The sequence below is a fragment of the Marmota flaviventris genome, chromosome 12 (assembly GCF_047511675.1).
Source record: "Marmota flaviventris isolate mMarFla1 chromosome 12, mMarFla1.hap1, whole genome shotgun sequence".
NCBI classification, from domain to species: domain Eukaryota; kingdom Metazoa; phylum Chordata; class Mammalia; order Rodentia; family Sciuridae; genus Marmota; species Marmota flaviventris.
The window spans coordinates 103,700,701-103,722,482 of NC_092509.1; the positions used below are offsets into that span (position 1 = coordinate 103,700,701).

The window sequence follows — 21,782 nt, forward strand, 5'->3', positions numbered from 1 at the left end:
ATCTTTAGGTTTTTGTCTTCTGTACTTACATAATTGGGCAATACATACTTTTAGGTGAATAAGCCACTTTGATCTTACCAGAATGTTTCAGATAAATCTGAGTAGAGCATTATCTCTTTTACTCTATGGAGACTACTCCAATTAAATTAAAAAATCTTGCAAATTAATCCAAAAAAAAATCTTGCAAACTACTCCCAAGAGAAAGTAAAAATGATTTCCTAGAAACTATGAGGGGCTTGTCGTGTATCTGGGGCAAGAAGAGAAGAGGGCCTACACAAAGCTTACAGCACACAGGATTTTCAGCTGACATGTAGAGCTACTCTCTGGGGCATCAAAAGCCTTAACATTAGAATATGCATACCTATCTGAGGATAAAAAATTACATTGCTCTCAAATGGGATTATCTGAGTAGAAATAACATTCTAAAATTTATGACTAAGTGCACAGACAACTTACACTAATGCCAGCATTAGTGCACTGACATTTAGGGACCTTGACCCTGAGACAGCGCAGAGCACTGGACCCCAGCGAAGCTAAGCCCACAGCACTCACCTCCAGATCTCGCGCCTGGCCTGATGCTCAGCGTGAGCTTTCTTCTCTGAGCATTAAAAATAATTTAAGTTCTGATGGTGGCTGTATTTAGTCTTAATATTTGCAGGACTCTCATTAAAGCATTAAGGATATATAAAGATGTCTCTGTTTTGAGGGTTCTGAGTTAAACATTCCGACTCAGGAGAAATTTCTATAATGTTACTTTACCGGCTGCGAAGAAATTCGTGCTCCAGGGACAGAAACTGCAATTTGCCTTGGTCATGGTGGATCTGGGACATACTGACCATCAGTGCATTTGACTTCAATGTGGGTAGCAATAAACAAAATCAATAAAAGGGCTCTACAGGAGATAGATATGAGAATTTCTCAGCTCCAAATGCCATTTATTTTCACTATGATAATGAACTAGTGTCATCCTTCTGGAAGGACCTTCTGACAGAGTATGGACATTGTCCCTGAAAGAGACTGCATGGCACCTTTGTCAATCCCACACACTGCTAAATTGAAAAGGCCTGGGGTCCTCTGAGGATAATAATTAAAGAAACTGGCCCCCCTGTGGGGGACTCTGCCTGTGCCCTAGTGGCCCACACCTGAAAGCCCTCCTGCTTCCTTCGCACTCCCCTGGACACCACCCCAGGTGTCTTCCCAGTCTTCCCAGGGCCCCCACACAATACCCACTTCCCTCAACCAACCAACCTGCCCATCTCAGCTGGCCCAGGAAGATAATCGGGCATGAAGTGCACAGTATGCTTTTCTCCCCAGTTTTGGTGACATTTCTCTTCTAGTCAGAATTTTAATAGCATCCCACATTTATTCTTTTATTTACAAAGAATAACTTCATTTCAAAGGCAAAGTAAATGAATCTGAAGTTGAATAATTAGAAAACTAATTCAATGACAAAACATTTACCGCCAATAGCCAAGGAGGGCTTATGCAAGAAAAGCAAGGATGGTTAAGAAACATAACAAGCAATTACCCAGTCTGCTCCGTAAGACCGTGAACACGTCAGTGAGATTCAGTGTTCAAGCAATTAGTTGGGGGTCTCATGTAAAGAATATCTTATTAAATACATTTTAACTCACATTCTAACATCAAACCTAATGGAGTAGGCTAGACATTTTCATTAAAATAAAAAGCAGCTATAGAAATCCATTTCTCTTTTAGATCGTTCCAAAAGGAGCAATATGTGAAAGTAGAAATAGAAGATACAACTATACCAAGAGTTAAGAAAAAAATTATAATTAAACAGAAAACTACTAAAGAATCCAGTAAATTCTAATAATAGAAAACAAATCCCTAAAACCAGTAGTTTTCACATAGCAATAAGTAATTAGAAAACATATTTGAAAAAGACATTCAATTTATAATTATAAGGGTATTTTTATTTTATATTTAAACAAGAAATGTGAATTTTACGTAAGTCAAGATGACCATCTAGGAAATCATAATAAATGAAATGAACAATTTTATCTGATTCGATGAGAAAGCAGAATATGAAAAAATGAGACATCTTCCCAGGTTGATGTATAGGCTTTACAAATATCTCATCAACTGAAATTAAAAAAAAAACTCACTGGAAAGTGACAAGATTGTAATCTGCAATAAAAGAAGGAATGATCTATATAAATGCAAAAGGCATTTTTTAAAAAGAAGGGTTATGAAAGAAAACAGCCTAGCAGACATTCAAATGTATTAGACAGCACAATAATTAACAGTGTGTCACCGTACAGAAACCAGCAGGAGAGCGAGAGGGCAGACCACCTCAGCACAGACGCTCAGGTCGGAGCTCAGCCAGACAGAGACTGGGCCAGACCCTGCCACCTCCACACCATGCCACCAAGGGTGAACTGCTTAGCTCCACCAAGCTGCAGTTACATCACTAACAAAGCAGGAGAAACAACGGAGTGATTCACAGGGTTGGTGTGGAACCTGGAGCAGCAGCAAGCCACAGTGCAAGACTTTAAGGAAAGCGAGTGGCAGCGATCATTACCCTCTCACAACTGGAATTACTTACTGTACGATGGGAAAGTATTGCAAAGCATGTGTATGTCTGCATTTAGACATTTGCTCCTTTGGAGGAGGAGGATGATGGAGGGGAATGAAGAGGAGGAGGAGGAGGAGGAGGAGGAGGAGGAGGAGGAGGAGAAGGAGGAGGAGAAGGGGAAGGAGGAGGAGGAGGAGGAGGAGGAGGAGGAGGAGGAGGAGAAGGGAGGAGGAGGAGGAGGAGAAGGGAGGAGGAGGAGGAGGAGAAGGAGAAGGGGAAGGAGGAGGAGGAGGAGGAGAAGGAAGGAGGAGGAGGAGGAGGAAGAGGTGAGGGGGAGAAGAATGGCCAATGGAAACAGCGCTGCTCTGTGTGCGCAGCACAGCACTCTGTACCTTCATAACCCAAGGTGTGCAATCCTCACAACAACCCTGTCACACAGATACTATCACCACATCCCTTCTGCAAATAAAGAAATAGTAGAACAGAGGTGCCAAGCAGCTTGCCCGTGGCTGGCAAGTGGCAGAGCCGGATGCGGCAGGCTGGCAGGCAGGGTGCAGAATCCAGCTCCTAACCTTCATGCTCCACTTCCCAAATCCTGCCTCACTCCTAGGTGGACCCTGGAGAGGGAGGTAATGATGGCTTCATAGACATGCCCCAAACCTAAGGGTGGGTATTTAACTGCTCTGGAGACAGACACTGCCTTTTAAAATGTAAATGTAGCGGGCTGGGGCTGGAGCTCAGCGGTACAGCACTTGCCTTGCAAGTGGGAGGCGCTGGGTTCCATCCTCAGCACCACATAAAAATAAATGAAGATATTGGGTACATCTACAACTAAAAAAAATATTTTTAAAAATGCAAATGTAGTGGAAGAAGTTCGAGAAAAGGAGCAATACTAAAGTCCGTCTCAAAGGAGAGGACAAAACAGTAGTAGCCAGAGTCCACAAAGGGTGTGAGGGAAGGAGGGAGGGACGATGGTCAGTGGGGCAGGGTCACAGCTGGGCAGGAGGAACAATGTTCTGCAGCAGAGGAGGGTAACTACGGTTGACAACAAGTAATTATTTCAACACAGCTAATGGGGAGTGTTTTGAGTGTTCCTAAGACAAAGCAACAATCTAGGTCCGAGGTGATAAATATGCCCACCTTGCCGGGGTCTGATCATCACACACTGTACACCTGTACTGCCATGCCACATCGTGCCCCAAAATGGGTGTCATTACTACCTGACAATTACCACTACAGAACATTTTAAAATTCACCTCAAAAGCCTTGTAAATAAAATTATACACAAGAAAGTGAGGAAAAGACTTGTTAGTAAATATGACAAAAGATCAGTAACATCATTACATCAAAATTCTGCTACGGATCAACAAAAGGAAAAATTTCAGAAGAATACAGATAAAGGGATGAATGGTTCATTCAGAAAAGTCGTCAACTTTTAGAAGGCTTCTTCTTACTAGAAAATTATAAGTGACCACAATTGAAAAGGGTAAAAGTATGTGAAAGGCAGCAAAACAACCTTATTTTCATATCGGTAATTTTTAAAATCCATAAAAATGATTGGAAAAAAGCATAAATGCCATCATTTTTTAATTGTCTAAATCAAAATTAGAAGCTTTTGTCTTATGATAAAACAGATAAGCAGAAAAATGTTCATTTTATATATAATACCCACAAAATTTAGGATACTAAAAAATCCTAAAAATGCATAAGATAACAATAGTTCCCCCAAAATGGGCACATTGGACTGTCCACAGGAGAGGGAATATACTCTTCTGTAAATTCGTGCGAGGCTGCTCCATAACTTGCAGTAAGTTAAATGAAAATAACAACAGCAATGGATATTCTCTGCATCAGATTATCCAAGTTACGTAAGATTCAACTCTCCACGCTGGGAACTAAGGTACTTACACACGCAGCTCTGGGGCCTGTGCACTGACTGGCTCAACCATGTGGAAAGGAAGGAGACAATACGGACATCGATCTGCAGAGGGATGTGAATGCACGAGGCACATCACTCTGCGGGACACTGTCACACTGCAGCCACGGAAGAGGCTTGTTCATCTTCTGTGTGTTTTACAGGGAAGGATCTCTAAGATGCAGCATTAGGTGGACAGAGTTGTCCTCAGGTATATTTACTGAGCTCCCACTGAACATTGTGTTAGGGATAAATCAATAAACAAAAGACATGAAATCCTTGCCTCTGTGGAGCTTCCCACTCTGCATAAAACCACTTCAGGTGCCCATTTGTAGTTTTTTTTAATCCCAAAAGGTTGCATATTTGCATGTCTGTATGTATATGTGTCTGTGTCTGTGTGTGTGTGTGCATATACATTACAAATTGATAACAGTGGTGGTACCCAAGGGGTGAGTGGGACTGGGTGGGGGTCAAGGCTTTGTCTGTCTGCGTTATTGTTCTACGATGAAAATGTGTTCATAGGGGCTGGGGCTCAGCGGAAGAGTACTCACCTAGCACACTCGAGGCACTGAGTTTGATCCTCAGCACCACATAAAATAAATAAATAAAATAAAGGTATCATGTCCATCTACAACTAAAAATATTTTAAAAAAGAAAGTGTATTCATATATTTATTGTGTAACTTAAATGAAAATTACAGGATCAAAATTATAGGTTGCACTGATAATCTGTGCTGAAAGGAGCGACACCTTGCCCTGAAGGGAACAGTATAACTTCTGCTTTTTCTAGGGTATCAAACCTCATAACAAGTCTCTGTAGACAACGGAGGACAGGTGATCGGTGATGGGTGGGAATGCGAGCGATCCCACCACCAAGAGGCTGCGGGGAACCTGGGTGGCCAGCAGCACTCCCCCTGGACAGAGCAGTTGGGAGCGGGTAAGGCTGGAGGAGCCTGCCCAGAGGGAGAAGGCACCTATCATGGACAGGTGGACAGGTAAGTGTCAATGTCCACAGTCACCGACCACAGTCACAAACAGCTATCAGAATGTCACTGGCCTACCGATTTAGGGACACATTCGGGTCTCAAATCACAGAGATCAATAAAATAACAGTTTTTCTAGTTAGAGATGTTAGCAGTTAAAAATGTTATAAAAATTCCGGGGAGTTTTTGAATCACCAGCATTTCACTTGCTGGGATCAAACACTGTAGAAACAAAGAAACACACTTCTGGAAAAAAGATACCGTCAAAGAGGACAACAGAGGCAGGAAGGGACGCGGCAGACACAGGACCCTGGGCCAAACCAGTGGCTCTTTCCCCAGGTCCGAGGAGACCACCCCTCTACTGCTCCGCGAAAGCCCACAGCTGAGGAGTGGGGCTGGGCTCTGTCTAGCAGAGAGATTTTTCAAGGAATCTTGAATACGCAGGATTTTCCTTCTTGCTGATTCATGAACTCTAACCTATCAATTAAGATGCAACTTGGCTACAAAAATAGCACATACATCTGTATAATTTCTGGGAAAAAAAACCCAGAAGTGGCAGACATGGAGTGCTATTCCAAATAAAACCCCAGATTTCTAAGATGCAGACCAAATCGACAGGATATACCTTCACTAAGTGTGGCTTTTCTGGACTCCATTCTCTATTTTTATGAAATAATGATCACTGTGTTTTATAAGCTATTGATTGGCCCCTCTGGAGATGCCGTCATAGAATTAAGGGATAAAAGAGAAAAATTCAACCAGCTATTATCAGCTTGTTCTGTTAGCAGAATGATACCAATAAACCTAAGTTCATTCTTTTCAGGACCTGAGAGCATAAAAAAAATTTTAAGAAGGTAATTAAAGCAACAGCAAGTGAGTTTAAATGATGTGACTTGCCGTAATGGAGGCTGTGAAACAAATTAACCACAATGTTTTACATTCTTTTAAGAAAGCAACATGGAAAAGAATCCTATTATCCGAATTTGGTGGTTCTCTCTTCTAGCATCTATCCCGACTCTCAGCCACAACTCTGACTAGCAGGTGGACAGGCAGCCCACCCCCACTTGTGGGCCACGTGAGCTGGTGAGAGGCCAGCCCTGCCCAAGGAGATCTGGCCCAAGCCCATGGGTGTGCCTCATCCCCCAGCCAGGCGGGGTAGGACAGAAGGAGCATGTGACCCAAGCCAGGCCAATGGGTAGGACCTGGGAACTCTCCTGAAAGTCTAGGGCAGAAAGGCTCTTTTATTTCCACTGGCTTCCAACAGGGAAGGCCAGCCCCTGGGGACTGACGGCTGCTGTCCTGCTCTGCTCTGTGCCCCGAGGACAGCCTGACAGCAAAGAAGCAGAGACAAAAGTGTGCGAGGGAGGGACCAGCGCAGTGGGGCAGCTGGAGTCGTGGATTCCCAGTGGTCACTCCATCCCTCAAGCATGCAATGACATCGTCCAGCCAGTTCCCTTTCTGTCCCCAAGGTCATTTGAGTTTTCTGAAACTGATGTCTGAAGGATACTGTCACCGGGAAGTCAGGTAAGAGTGGGGTGCACCTGGCTGAGGTAAGAGGAGGCGCCAGGGCCTCAGGGTGGGAGGTGGGCGGGCTTCCAATCCCTCGTTCCCTTTCAAAAAACCGAGCCAGGGGACATGGTAGGAATCTGCAGGACGCTGGGGGCGCTGATGGTTTTTTGAGACCTGAGGGAGCGTCTGTCTCCTCTAACATGATTTTTCAGGCAGGAAGGAGGAGAGAAGCTGCTCCGACAGGAGGGACCTTTTCTGCTTGCAGCCCGGACTCTGAAGGTTGAGACCCCGGTAGCCCGGGGTCTGCAGGTTGGGAAAGTCAGGTTTCCCGCTCCGGGCAGCCAGGGCACCGCCGGCAAGGTACAGACCTAGGCTGCCACCCAGGCGCCCGGCAGGGGCTCCCGCCAGCTCCTACTCACTTACACGACTGCAGCTAAGAACACCTCGTCACGTAAACACCCAGGGACTCTCCTCGCCAGCGCGTGGCCCCGTTTCCCTCTAGCCACCCACGAGACACCTGCGCCTGCTGCCCAAGGCCTGTGTCATTCCTGCCTCACCGATGGCCTCCAGGTGGCCTTCTCCTGCCTCTTCAACCTTCCAAGACAACGTCCGCCTCACCAGCCCCAGGCTCCCTTCTCTGAATCCTGGCACACGTTTCCTGGGATTTCACCAACACCCCAGGGCCCTGGCCCACCTACTCCAACTTTCAGTCAACGTCACCTCTCATCTCTGTCCTGTTGGCCTGGCAGTTGGGAAGTCCCTATGACGGAGCTCTGGTCAAGGGAATGCAGACGGAAGTGATGGCCACTGGGCTTCTCTCTGAAGCAGGATGCCCCCCAGTGCCCCTCTTCAGGCTGCTCCAGCAGATGCGTTGAACTTCATTATGCTCAAGTACTGGGGCTCGGGTGGTCATCTGGTTGACCATACGTGGATCAGGCCCGCTCGCATTAGACTACAGGGTCCTTTCCCACAAATTCTCTCTGAAACAGCTGAGTCCTGGGCTTGACGCCGCCTTCCAGTTGTAGACTAGAAGAGCAGTCCTCCAGGCCAGGAGGACCGTAGCCATCAGTGGACCTCGATGGTCCCCAGCACTGCCCAGGACCTTCCCCAGCCCAACCACTGGACACTTCACCCACGTTTCTTGAGCCTCAGAAACATCTGCTACGACGGACCAGGCCCTCCCTGAAACGTCCCCCGGGTTGGTTTCTTACTCGACTCCTCTCCAAGGCGTTCTGCCTCATCTGTCCCTTCTTGGTCTCCTTTTCAGTTCCTCAAACTGCTCCAGTTCTTCCTCCCTTGTCCTCCAAGTCCTGTACGTCCCCCTGTGTTCTTTGGAGGAGATCTCATCCATCCCAAGGCTTTGTGCACATGCCTACCTAGACAACTGTGAAACTCACTCTTCAATCTATATGGATCTAGAACCTCCAACCCAAGTGATGCTTCCAATCGGTACAAACAAATCCGCACCTTCTTTCCCTTCTCCCCCAACACTGCTGCTCTCCTCGGTTCTCCCCTGTCGGGGGACCCTGGAGGCACAAGCCTGGGAGGATGACTGAAGTCTCCAACAACTATTTACAACCCAACAAGATCCCCTACACATATTTTTAATCTGTCCCTTCTACAAACTTCTGGATTCTAACATTTGAAATTCTCTCACCTGAATTACTTTGAAAAAAAAAAAAATCCTCACCAATTTCCCTGTCGTATTTTCTCTCCTTCACTCCACTCCACGTGGTTGGCAGGCAGAGCTCCCCATGGGAAACTAGCAGCTATCCCTTCTCTCCTGGATCCCTCACTGGCTCTCCAACACCTCGGAAGAAACAGTTCTGCCTCTTCTGAACCCTAGACTGTTTTGTCTCACCTCCCACTGGGCATTTTCCCTCTCACCTCCCACAGTGACTCACCTCCACAAAGCTACTCTTCCCGATTCTGGATCCAAATGTCACCTCTTCCCCGTGTTCCTTTCTCCTTGAAAAGCACGGCCATCTTCCCTGTGCCTGAGAGAGAGATCTGGACGGCCCTGCACACAGTCTCCAGCCCTCTCCCCAACATCCAGTTCAACACAGAGCCTTCGGGTTCTCCCCACTTATATCTCAAGCTCATCAGCCTCTTGGCGCACCCTGTGTCTGAAGCCAGCCCACCCCACTCTCCTACCATGGCAGCCTCCTAACCAGTCTCCTTCTCTGCCCTTCAAAGCCTCTCCCCATTTCACAGGCAGAATGACTCTTCTAAAATGTTGACAGGATCGAGCTTAAAAGCTTACAATGATACTCCACTGCCTCCCGCAACACAAAGTAGCTTTAACGGAACCAAATCCTCATGGAGGAAGACAAAAACATAAGTCAGACTGTTCCAAGTGATAAAACGCGATAGCGTAGTAAGACTGGGAAAGGGGCAACCCAGGTCCGCTGGCCGGCCTCTTGCCCTGACAGAGCAGAGCCGAGGTGTCAAAGAGGTGGACAAGTCTCCGTGTGCTTCCCAGCACCCACACCAGCTGTGAGCCCAGGCAAGCCCCTGACTGGTTCACTGACTGCTCTCGATTTCAGCTCACTCAGGTTTCCAATGCACGTTTGATGAGGAGAGGGATGAATGAAGTTCAAATTCATCAACTTTAGCTGAATGGTGTGCTCATTTGTGTGTGTGTGTGTGTGTGTGCACTTGCTGACATCAACTTGTGGAATTCTTAAAATTTCTAGGTAGACAACAAGGAATAGGATTTGGACTCTGAAGAGGAGTTTTCACTTTCCTTAAATCCTTCCAAAACATCTCAGAAAAGATGCTATAGAACTCTCTCCCAAGCAGGACCTTAAGAGGACAGGAGAATAGATGGGTCACTTGCTAAGCTACCCCAGGGCCTTTGAGCTTGACTGACTGTTACAGCCAGCACTGGTCCGAAGGCTGGCCTCCAAGCTTCCCAGGCTTTGAGCCTCCTGACAGTCACCACCATCTTCATCCCACCCCAAGTCAGCATTAGATATTCAGATTCATAAAGAAAACAATTGCAAGTCATTATGGGTCATTTCTACTAAAGAGAAAAACTCTAAAATACCCCCTAAAACATATTCTATTGTGTATAAATTATTGGCTTTGATTCTGGAAAACAAGATATTCAGATTCATAATCTTTTAGTTGCAAATTGACAGGTTTTTAAACAAATTTAGCTGCAAAACCTGACCTGTTTAGAGGATTTATACTTCATTTGGTCTACTTGGTGTGACTATGCATTTGTTTCACTTTAGAAATAGAACACGTTTGACTTCAGGGCACTGTCTTTGACCCCACAGGGATGTTGGATAGCGTATGACATAGAAAATGCATTGCTTTTCTAAAGTGCAAATAATTCTGATCTTCAAGCCCTCTCTGGCCCCGAGGGTTTCGGAAAAGGGATCTATTTTCTGTGCTAACACTCTCCCAATTCTTCCATCTTGGGTTAGAAAGCTTCCATAATGTGTGAAATACTCAGCAAAAGCAGAATCACAGACGCACAGTTCATGTGAGTTTAGCATTTGGAAGTTCCATGACAGAAAGCTGCTGCTCTGAGGTCCCTTGCAGATCTGATTTAAAGTGCACCTGGGCTGTTACACTGCTGCTCTTCCTACATGTGTATCATTCATGAGCTAGAGATGCTTCTGACCACAAGGAGACCTTTACAGGCAAACCCTCTATAGCATACCCAGCCACAATCCAGGAACTGTGGGCAGTAGAATAATTTGCCATACCCTCTCATTTTTCTCAGAATTCCATTTTTCTCATTTTTTCTTATATTTAATATTTTTTCTCCTGGAAGCTTCAAGAAGCAGTACCTACCTCCGGGGAACAAATTTTCCAGTCTTTATAGGGCAGAGCTGGTAAAGGCTACAACTTCATTGCATGTATTATTTCTGATTCTCACAATCACCCTGCAGAGGTATTTTCTACTCTTCCTATCACACAAGTGAACAAACTCAGGCTCAATTTTTCCAAAGCCACATGGCTCCTAAGGAACAGAACGGAAGTTGAACCCAGGAATGTCTATGTCCAAAGCTGGTGTCTTCTAAAACATCAAGGGGCAGATAGTTGACCCATGTTCCAATCTTGTTCTTAACTGTGCACGGTGGGCAGGTAAGTCGGCTTCATCCATGGTAGAAATAGGAGGTGATTTTATTCTAAATCCCTATGCTGATCATTTGAAAGCATCTTTGTAATTCCAGGAAAAAAAAAAAAAAAGATAGAGGACTGTTTTTAAAGATTCAACTCTAGAGCCATATAAAATATCAATGTAGCTTTCATTTTGTTATTTTAAAAAAACAAAACAAATAATTGGGATCAGAAAGGTTTATCAGCAATACAGCAAAAATCAGATGTTCAATTTTCACCCACCTTTTAGAAGCATCATCTATATTTATTGAAAATATGATCACAGAGGGATGGAGCAAGGCTTGCGCCTCAAACAACAAAAGCACGGAAGGACAGAGGTGAAGATCATTAATGATTTTAATCATTTTAAGGCCCATTAAAATTAGAGAAATATCAAAGCACCCACGGTGTTAAGGGTTTATTATTACGGCATTTTAGAGTCTACTAGTTCATACCTTTCAATCACAGCAAGTCATTAGCAGTGAAGGGATGAACCCTCTGAAGAGGATTTTATCTCAGTGGTAGGGTGTTATGAACAAGACAACCTGAGTTTTAAAAAAAAAAATTAGTAGCAAGCGCTAGTTTAGTTAATCAGTTAAAGACAAACTGTGCCCTTGGAAAGCTAAATGAAAAAGCAACAGTAAAGCTTACAGAACTTAGCTCGTACAATTTGCCTTGAAGGCGGAAGATTGGTTCCCTGAAATAGCAAAGAATTATATGCTTTAGTTCAGAAAAAAAGTTTTTAAAATAAAGTCTGTTATTACCTCTTCTCTGTTCAAAACAATGAAAAAAAAAAGACAATCTAGAGCAGAGGTTTCAATTTGTTCAATAATTGTACCTCTGAATTTAAAAAAAACACAACTAAAAAACTCATCATTGTTTTGACTTGAAAAGAAATAACAATGCAAATATTCATTATCACATAAAACATAAAAGAAACAGCAAACTGTGGGAGTTAATACAATCTCTGCAGAGCGCCATTAGTCAGAGACAGCTGGTCGGCCCCCAAACACAAAAACTCAGAAGATCAGATCTCCTTAGGAATTCCCGTCTTCATTTACCAACAGGAATTTAGGGTGGCAGAGATTAAACCCAACAACTGCCTTCGTTATGAGCTGTCCCTTCACTGTTACCAAGCTGTGCAAACGTGTGAACTAGTCGGCAGCACCAGAAAGCTCATGCAATTATCCACCATGTGCCAACCTTGAACCGACCCACAAACTCAAGGTTAAGTTCAGGGGTAACGTAAGCAAGCAAGAGGAGGACAGGAGGAGTCAAAATTGAAACGCAGAGCAAGTAGCAGAAAAGTTATTTAAAATAAATCAATACGGTTAACTGCATACAATAGCCAAAGGGAAATGCAATTCACTCCAGAAATTTTAGAAGCAGAAGTAAAAAAAAAAAAAAAAAAAAGCTGCATTTCAAGCAAAACTTGCACATGATTAATTTGCATTTAAAAAAATCGTCAATCAAGCGATTTAGTTCAAACTCCTTGGGGTATGCATGCACTGATTCTCTTGCATGATTCCTACCTGATTCCCAATTGTGGTTTTCTTGTGGACCTGACTGCTCCTCTGCTGAGCACTGAGAAAAGCAAAGGAAAGTAGCGCTGAAGAAACTCGTGTTTTTTCTGAACAAGTAACGACACTACAGTAAACACAGGCTGCGGAAATAAGCGCGGCAACTGAGGCGGGGCTGGTGTAAAATATCCAGGTCGGTTTCATTCTGGAAGCAAAACCAAATCGATAGGACTGCTAATAGCAATTAGCCATCATAGATCCAAACTCTAATAACTCCAGCTGAAAAAACCTTCATCATCGGGTTAATGACAATGCGAGTTGATGCGCGACATCCACAGGTACGAAGAGGAGTTGTAATGAAGTTACGTTAATGCTTACTGAGTACATACCATGTCCTAAGTGCTTTACAGATACCAGTGATTTTAAGTCTTACAACGACCCTGCAGGTAGGCACTACTGCTATCCTTGTTTTACAGACAGGAAGCCTAACCCCTGGCCCCGACTCTTTGACTCATCTCCTCCCTCTGCCGTTTTTCTCCATGACACGTGGTCACCTCCAAGCTGGCTCTACAGTTTCTTTGGGGGCTTATCTGTCCCCCTGCCTCCATCGGACTGCGAGCTCCGTTTTATCCATTGCTATGTCCCCAGGCTACAAATACCTAGTGAAAGGAAAGCCAGGGAGGCTGTGGCCACGGCAAGCCCCACCTCACACTCGGGCCAGACGGGACACGGGACTCGGTCGGTTTACCCCAGAGCTCACAGTTAAGTTCGTCATTTCATCCCTCCAAAGAATGAAGGCTTTCTTTGGTGCATCCACGGATCCACCTAAGGATGTAAGAAAACCCAACACACTGGGCTACTCCGGGAAGACAGCGATGATCGACTCGCTAGCCGTCCTCGGCGAACCCTCTGGCTTCGTGGTTTACAGTAGCCGTTTTGGAGAACAAGGGGTGGGGAAGCATCTAAAATGAGAAGAGGCGGATTCCAGCACACGTCGGCACACGTCTGCAGTGGCGGGATGTCGGAGGACAGCAGCCCACACCACACTCAGCTGTTGGAGAGCGCGTCTCTTCTCTCCCCTGATGCGCTGCCGCCTGCCTTCACTCCAACTCCAGCTGCGCTCAGGTAGGGGTGGGCGGGTGGCCGTGAAACCTCCCTCTATGTGGTTGCTAGAGATATTTAGTGTGTATTTGGTTTTTCAGATTCTAACTTACTAATGCCACCTTCTTCCTTCCTTGATACGTGTTAGATTTCCAGGTTTTTAATTCCCTGTGACACTATAAATCCATCTCTCTTCCGCCACTCCTCTAATCATCTAATTCTACAGCTTTGGGGTTTTGTAGGTGAGGGTGGGTAGGTGGGAAGCTTCTGCCCACACTGCCCTGGCTGCCCAGGCACAGTGAGAGGCTCAGCGGCCCCTCTCCTGGCCCTGGCTCTCTCCTAGGGATAACTGGGAAAATGACTTAATCACGTGACCGGCTTCTCCAGGGCCACCTGGCCTCTTCCTAGCACCGTTTGTGTTTTAGGGTTTCCTTTAAGGGGACATATTTTGAATAAATCTCTGATTTGTGATGGTAAATTCAAAAGGTTTAATGGACTCAGCATCTTTATTTTGGACAAATTATAGGGGTCCCACATAAGGGAAAAGAAGCTGAGCACAGGCCCAGAGCATGCTGATGACTCTGTGTGCAGAGGCAGAGTCAGGGACCCCAGTTTCTTAGCTACAAATGGGGGAGGGGTGAGAGAGACAGAAACACAGAAAGAAGGGGAGGGGGCTGGACTAGTTGTTGGATGTTTCTTCAAAACTGAGGATAAAACCCAGGGCCTCGCGGGTGGGGCAACCTGCCCCTAAGCTGCTCCCAGCCCTTAGGTCCCTTTCAGATCCAAGACTCCTTGATCCACCACTTGTAAGACCGTGCAGAAAGAGAAACTGATTTATTTCGTGGGCCAATCTCAAATATTAAAACAGACATTAAACTACCATTATTTTCCACTGAAACAATCATCTTTGCAACAACTGGCACTTATATTCAAATATACTGTTGTTAATGATGTATTTAGGTACTTTAGAATTATTTTATAAATCCCTTAATAATGAACTGTCTACTTGGAAAATATCCTTTATCATGATTCTTCTGTATGCTATGAGGACTGAACTAAAAGTATTTTGAAATACTTATTTAAGAATGTGTTCATGAGAAAATTTTCAATTTAAGGCCTTGGACATATTCTTGGATGAAGGTAATTAACTAGTTAATCTCAGCAACATTATAGAAAATACCAAGCAATAATGTTTTAATTTGAAGTAAGCCCAAAATTTTGGTTCAACAACTTAGAAGAAGATGGAAACATGAACAAGATGTAGCCCTTGTGATCAGAGGTCCACAATGCATCTCGTACAGGTAAAGACAGACACCAAACACAAGTACACATAAAAGTTAAACCTATTGAAACAAAAATGAAGATGTAATAGAAAGAAAAAAGGTACTTTGTTTCAAACGTAGGATCACAGTTATCTCTTTCATGTGTGCGTGTGCGTGCGTGTGTGTGTGTGTGTGTGTGTGTAAGTATGTAAGTTCCTACAATGCATAAGTCACCATGGAAGAGACTGTGATAAACAGTAGAACATAAAACCCAAAGTAGGTTTATGCTGGGGACATTGTGATTCTAAAAGTATATAACAGGAGGTTCAAAATTTTTGTAAAAATAAGAGTACACTAATAGACACTCCAAGAGAAAGCCAGAGCGCTAACTCTGCTCAATTGTTTCTGCATATTCTTTTCTATCCTTTTCTATGTGCACCCACAAGAAAAGGCACAGATAATAAAGTGTGCCAAGGAGGTGTGTGGTCATTTATCAACAAGTCCTATACATAGTACAGAAGTGATTGCTCTGAATGTTCAAAGACAAGAAATACCATTTCAGTTTGATGTGACCTGATATTTTTGCAGAAAAATTGCAAGATAAATTTTAATAGAAGACAACAAGCAACTGCATTGAGAAAAAAAAAAGATGATATTAGCACAGCCAGGAGGTAGAAAGATGAGGCATGCAGTGAATTTCTAGAGAGCAAAACTATCAAGGCAGAACCATGTAACAGTAGACAGGGCTGTCTATGATGTCAAAAGCCATCAGCACAATAACGGTGTACTGGGGCCAATTAGCAGAGAATCTGGCCAGGGCTGCTTATAGCCAGACTACCCATGCTCATGAGCAATGGGAAAGGTCAAGGATGTGAAGAGGGACATCGCAGGCGGGTGCTGGGGCAAGAGTATGGTACATTTAAGGATCCCAAAGCGGCCCAAACTGGCTGAGGTAGGAAATGGATAGTGGAGTAGAGAAGAACAGGTGGAAGAGGAGGCAGCAGCACTCGGGGTCTGGGAAACCCTGTTCATGCAGTTATCCTAAAAGTCATGAGGAATCCTGGAGGGAAGGAGAAAGGATGTGACGAGAGAAAGACTATGGCAACCGGAGCCACAGAGGACCGACTCTGGGAGTGGCCATGACAACATAAAAAAACAGACAAACTCAAGAAAGGTTATGGAGGGAGAATCAAACAGACCCGGTGACGATGAAGGAGAAAAGGGCACAGAGTGACATCCAGGCTCTTGCTCTGAGCGACGGGAGTCACCAGCTGTGGAGTAGAAACGGGGGTCGGGGGGTGGAAGTTACCAAGGCAGGTGGCCAGTTTGGTTTGGGAATGCTGGTCGAGGCTTCTCCAAGTGCACAAGTGGAGAGGCCCGTGGGCAGCTGAAGGTGGTGCAGAGTCCAGGAGCTAGGTCTGGGATGGAGAGCCGGCCCCAGAGTCATCCAAGGAAGTGGGCGACGCAAGCGCTGGAGTGGTGAGGCTGGTCCGGCAGAGGCCGTGAGTGAGGTAAGAGGGCCAGGGAAGGATGCCAATCAACACCGCACTTTAGTGTGGGCAGAGGTGTATGGCTCCTGAAGAAGGCTTAAAGCAGAGGCCACAGCACAAAGAGGAGACTAAGGAGGAGCAGAGGCCCAGGAAGAGTGGAGGCCCAGGAAGAGTGGAGGCTGCAGACACAAGGTCCCACGTCTCTTCAACAAGTGTGGCTAGCGATGCCAACGAAGGGCTCGGTTGTCCGTTGGTTGACTCTTTTCTCTGGACAAAAGCATCTCGGTAAAGTGGCGTGGGAGACGCTGGACTGTACAAGGCCACAAGGGGGAGAGGTGGAGAGAAGAAAGGAGCAGAAACTTTCAGCCAACTCAGAGGGGCTCGGGTGGGTCACAGACAGAGTCCCCGAGAGACGCAGTGTTTGCCTCTTTCTGCCAGTTTGCTTCCCTTGGTCAGGAGACTTGGAAACAGAAGAAACTTCAGGAGAAGCCACAATGGAGAAAATACTAGCAAAACAGCAACGTGCAGCCTCAGGGGTGGGCAGAGGGAGGAAGGGGCCAGCCTCTGCTCTGCATGGTGAAAGCTGACTGCACTCCCTGAGTGCCGGGGCCCGCTGCGCAGAAGCCACGAGACTTATCTCCTTTTTCTCTTCTAGGAGCCACCGTTGTAGGTGACCACCAAGCCATCAGAGAAGTTGGGCCCCTGAGGAAAGCGCGGCCACCTGCCCTCCCATTCTGCAGAGCTGGGCTGTCCAACACAGCAGCTGGCAGTCAGGGTCAGCGGCCAAGGCAGGACTTTCATTAACCTAAACTGTAGCTTCATTTCCTCCATTTCACCAGCCACATTTCACTCAACCACTAGCCAAATGCAGTTTGTGCCACGGGTTCTGAATCATTTCCATTATGTGTCCCATTGGGTAAAGTTGATTAGGGTACAGAAATCTTTTGGAAGATTCTCTTTTATCACCCCAAGAAAGATGATGAACGCTTGGGGATCCCAAGAACACAACCCATCACAGGCAGGTCGGCCCCCATCCAGTCAAACGGAAACAGAGGGAAGAAATTAGTGAAGTCTCCGGCCAAACATGATAGGAGAGAGAGACTCTCACAGAGCTGGAGGCCTATGAAAAGGATCCCTCATCTCTGAAGACTCCTTTTGAAGATGCAGTTGAAACAACAGATGCGAAGAGGGGCGTCTATATTTTAGAATGGTGCTTGGAACTCTGGAATTTGTGACTGATTTGAACGAGTGACACTGCAGTGTCCTTTCAGGCTGCTGGCGCCTGCACTGCTACCTGGTGAGGATCCTGCTAAGCAACCGTGCATGTAAGTCCTAAATGTGGACGGCTCAAAAGAAGGATCCCGTATACTCCGATGCCCAAGTTCTGATTCCATAAGAGAGAACAGCCTCACGTACAAATAAGAACCAGCAATGCCGTTATGATCGAATATCATTTTGTGTCAGGGAAACATCAAAGAAGAATGGAAAGAGGGAAACCAAGCTTGCTCTGGAATTTGGTGGCAAGGTTCAAATACATGCCCTTTGGTGCAAGGGCAGCAGAGGCATTCCAGGGGATCAGGGACGAGAGGTAATGAACACTGTCACCCACGGAATTTCCATGGTGCTCACATAACAAGAGTTGAAATGTGTACCCTGTATCATTTCCACTGTGAGAAAACAGGTGTGGAGACCTACTCACCAGACCTCCGCCCGCTGCTGACGCTCACGGGGGAGAGATTTATGTTAAGAGCCCAAAGCCAGGGCCCCTCTTGCTCCTAAACCACTGGATGGCACACACTTGGTAATTCAGGAGGCAAACTGGGTCATGCACAAATGAAGAAGAGCATTGGAATTTGAGATTTCACTTCCCAAGGCACTTAGCTAGTAAGCTCTGCCAAACTACTGAGAATTCTGGGAAGTGAATGAAGGAATGATTGGACCACTTCTTATTTTCTTAAATAGCAAATATTCTATTGTGTAAGAAAATATAATTTAGGGGTTTTCCCCCATAAGAATGACAGAAAGTTCATTTTTTTCCCCCTGAAATCATGAACTTATTTACATCCATACTACAGGTGAAAGGTCAAGTTTAGAAAGCAGGAAATTCCAAAGCAAGCCTACACCAGACCCTGCTTGGACACGGTACACATGGTACCTATTTTACGGTTCATGTTTAACAAACCACAGGGAGATGGAAAAAGAAGTTCCACATATTCAACATGGCAGAATTAATTCTACAGTAGCAAGAAGAATTTTGAGATACTCTGAACACTACTGAGGAAACTAAATATTCTATTAACCTAAGTTTAGAAATTTGTTTTCCTTCCTAAATAATTTAGTACAAAAAAAAAGTCATTCAGTTGAAAAAAAAAAATCACATGTGTGAAATACTCTGTATGCCACCATTCTATAAATAAATCTGAGAGGTGGCCCCCCCTCTTCTTTGGCAACTCCTTAAAAATCTCATGAAACAAATGCTAAGTTTTCTCAACCCCAGACTTTAATTTTCTATCTTTGGAACTTAAAAATACTTACATAATTGTCTTCAAATATGGCTTGACTTCTCTTCCTTGATGGAAACAGCATCTCTGCCAACTTTAAAATTTATAGCTACAACCATATTTTCTTAATTTTTAAAAGCCCAGAAAATACCACAACCCCTCAAAGTGATTTTGAAATGAACATTTCTTCATCTTTGTAATTATCCCACGTCACACTGAAATGTACGCCAAGTCAGTGCACAAATGGAAAGAACATTCATCTCTGCGTCTTAGGGCACAACACTGCCGTTGGTAGGGACCACCAGGAGGTGTGGGTCTGTATTTCATCAGCACCTGCTGTATGCAAAGGCTGAAATGCCACCATGAACCCCATCAAAATACACAACTGATACATGTTAATTAAAAATAAAACACTTGTCTTTGGAGACAATGGTATTAGCAACTAGAAAATATTTCATAGTGACCATACCTAAGTCATCATAGAATTCATTACAATGTAAAATGAAGATCCAATGACGGGATTCATGTGGGGTGAGTGTTGTGTGCAGGTGTGTGTGCGGTGCGTGCTGGTGTGTGTGCACACGCACGGCTCTCTGAGTGAAGAGACTGACTCACTCTCACAGAGCTTACCACGGTTTTCTAAAGAACCACTACATAACTCATTAATTTGACTTTCTAACAATCTTGAAAGGTATACAACACAGGGATTGTTTATTATTCCATCTAACAGGTCAGTGAACTCAGATACAGAAAGGCTCCAAGGCACCTTGGCAAACCCTGGAAATGTAGCCAGGGCTGCTGACTCCCAGATCTACTCTGTAAAGAGGGTCTAGGTGAGACAAGAAACTACCCAAAGTTGCCGGATTTCTAGAGTGGTTTTAACAAAGCAGCTTTTTCTCTCACCAATATTATAAAGGTTCACAGTCATCTCATTGCTGGAAAAAAAAAATCCCCTGAAATGCAGAGAGGCTGCATCAAAAGACTGTGCTTGAAAGTATTAAATTTTAAAAGTTATATGCCTTTGGTAACCTAGAAATCAACATAACATTGAAATACAACAGTCTCTGAGGTAGACAATACCAAAAAATCAATGGGAAAAAAATAACACTCTGACCCATCTCTTTTGAAATAAAGAAAAAAGAGAAAGGAAAAAGAAAAGATAATCTGGTGGGGAGTTTCAAGAAGTATATAGGGGTGAAATTCAAATTCTAGCAATGGTTGCTTAATATGTTCAAAACCTGAATTTTCTAAGGCATTATATTCCCCCCTTGGAGCCGGCTACCGCCAGGGTGCGCTGCAACATCCTTTCCACTTTGAAGTTACCTGGCCAAGTTTGCATTCACGTTGCTACGTTTTTGTATGAAGCTAGCTGGCATTTGTCGTCTATAAAAATCAACATTAAAGGCAACACTCCTCTTATTCCAAACGACTTGAGGACTTGTCTTTTAAACTCCTCCAAGAAGCAAGTAAAGTAAATGGAGAATGTGCCGGTTGGAAATTTCACATGCATTCAGCTTAGCTCCTGAAAAGCAAAAACTTTTTTTTTTTCTTTACTTTCCCCCAATACAAACTAGAGTGGAGCACGGCCCAGGTTACCTGGAGTCAGCTGACCTTGAGGAGACCTGGGGGGAATTCTCAGCTGCACCTTCCAGACCTGGAGGCCCGGATGCTTACTGCAGTGGGGTGTAAGGGGGGGGGGAGGGGCTTTGAGGGAGGGAAGGGCAGGGCTGTGTGAAGTGCCTGGGCAGGAAATGACCACTCAGAGATGGGTGGGCAGGGTGGCAGGAAGGCCCTCTGGACCAGAAAACGCACTTGCTGCCATGTGCTAGCAAGTTCACCCACATTACACAGGCAGGGAAACTCATCCACCACTCCAGTCATAGCCGCTGGATGCAAAATATATTTACACGCTAGCTAGACCAGCCTCACTGCAGCCTGGATTAGAATGGGGTAATTTCCTGTTGGGTAATTGGGAATTTTCTCCCTGAAACATGCCTGTAAATTTCTCAGGCCCCTGTGTAGTCCAGGTCACATGGTCTATGTCTTCTAAGTCAGGGTGTAATAAAATAAAACAACATAATGTCAAACTAATTTACTTTTTATTTGTCCCTGTTCTTGAACGTGCAGTTCAAGTAAAAGGACAGAGACTTTTATTTTATATTTTATATAAAATGGATTGTGTTTTTAAACATATTTTTATAACTTTATTTATTTAATTATTTGGTGCTGAGGATTGAACCCAGTGCCTCACCCACTTTAGGCAAGTGCTCTATCACTGAGCTACAGCCCCAGCCCCAAAATGAACTGTTTTATATACTTGAAGTTGCAAACACTTGATGTCTGAACACATTTTAGAGTTAGAATCAAAGTTCTTTAAATCAAACAGAAACTAAATCCATTAATAAGCAAGAAAAATAGTGAATTCAGAGTCTTGCATGATGAATATTCAGCCCTGGATAATTAACCATACTGTCCACAGGACAGCAATTTGCAGACACACATATGTAAATTATATACATTGTATATAAAAAAAAAAGAGAATGTTCATCCAACTCAGATCATGTCTAAGTTCCAAAAGAACAGTTGTGTGGGTGGGTTTTTTATTTGTTTGCTTTGTTTTAAAAAGATCTCTATGTTTTGACTTAGGGAACTCCTAATAGTTTGCATCATGTGAATTTTAGTTGATATTTCAAACTAATGTGAGGAAGTGTTCCCAAATTTTAAATGTGCATCGGTTACTGCTTATCTATGAGAATTCAAAGAAAACTTCAGGTTATCATCCAAAAATAATAAGCAACTAAAATACACATGAATTCTGATTCTGCATAACAGAGCCAACTGCGGTACCTG

At 44.5% G+C, this 21,782-nt stretch overlaps 1 protein-coding gene across 2 annotated transcripts in view; it reads right to left on the minus strand.

Annotated features, from left to right (window-relative positions):
- Dnm3 (dynamin 3) overlaps positions 1-21,782 on the minus strand; it is a 430,502-nt gene that overhangs the window by 238,126 nt on the left and 170,594 nt on the right. The window contains exons 13-14 of one of the 2 annotated variants that reach the window (XM_027934994.3): positions 12,591-12,642; positions 11,726-11,755 (exon numbers count right to left, since the gene is read on the minus strand). In XM_027934994.3, the coding sequence (XP_027790795.1) occupies positions 11,726-11,755; positions 12,591-12,642 (82 nt within the window). The remainder of the gene's footprint in view (positions 1-11,725; positions 11,756-12,590; positions 12,643-21,782) is intronic. The other variant, XM_027934997.2, reaches the window with a different exon arrangement.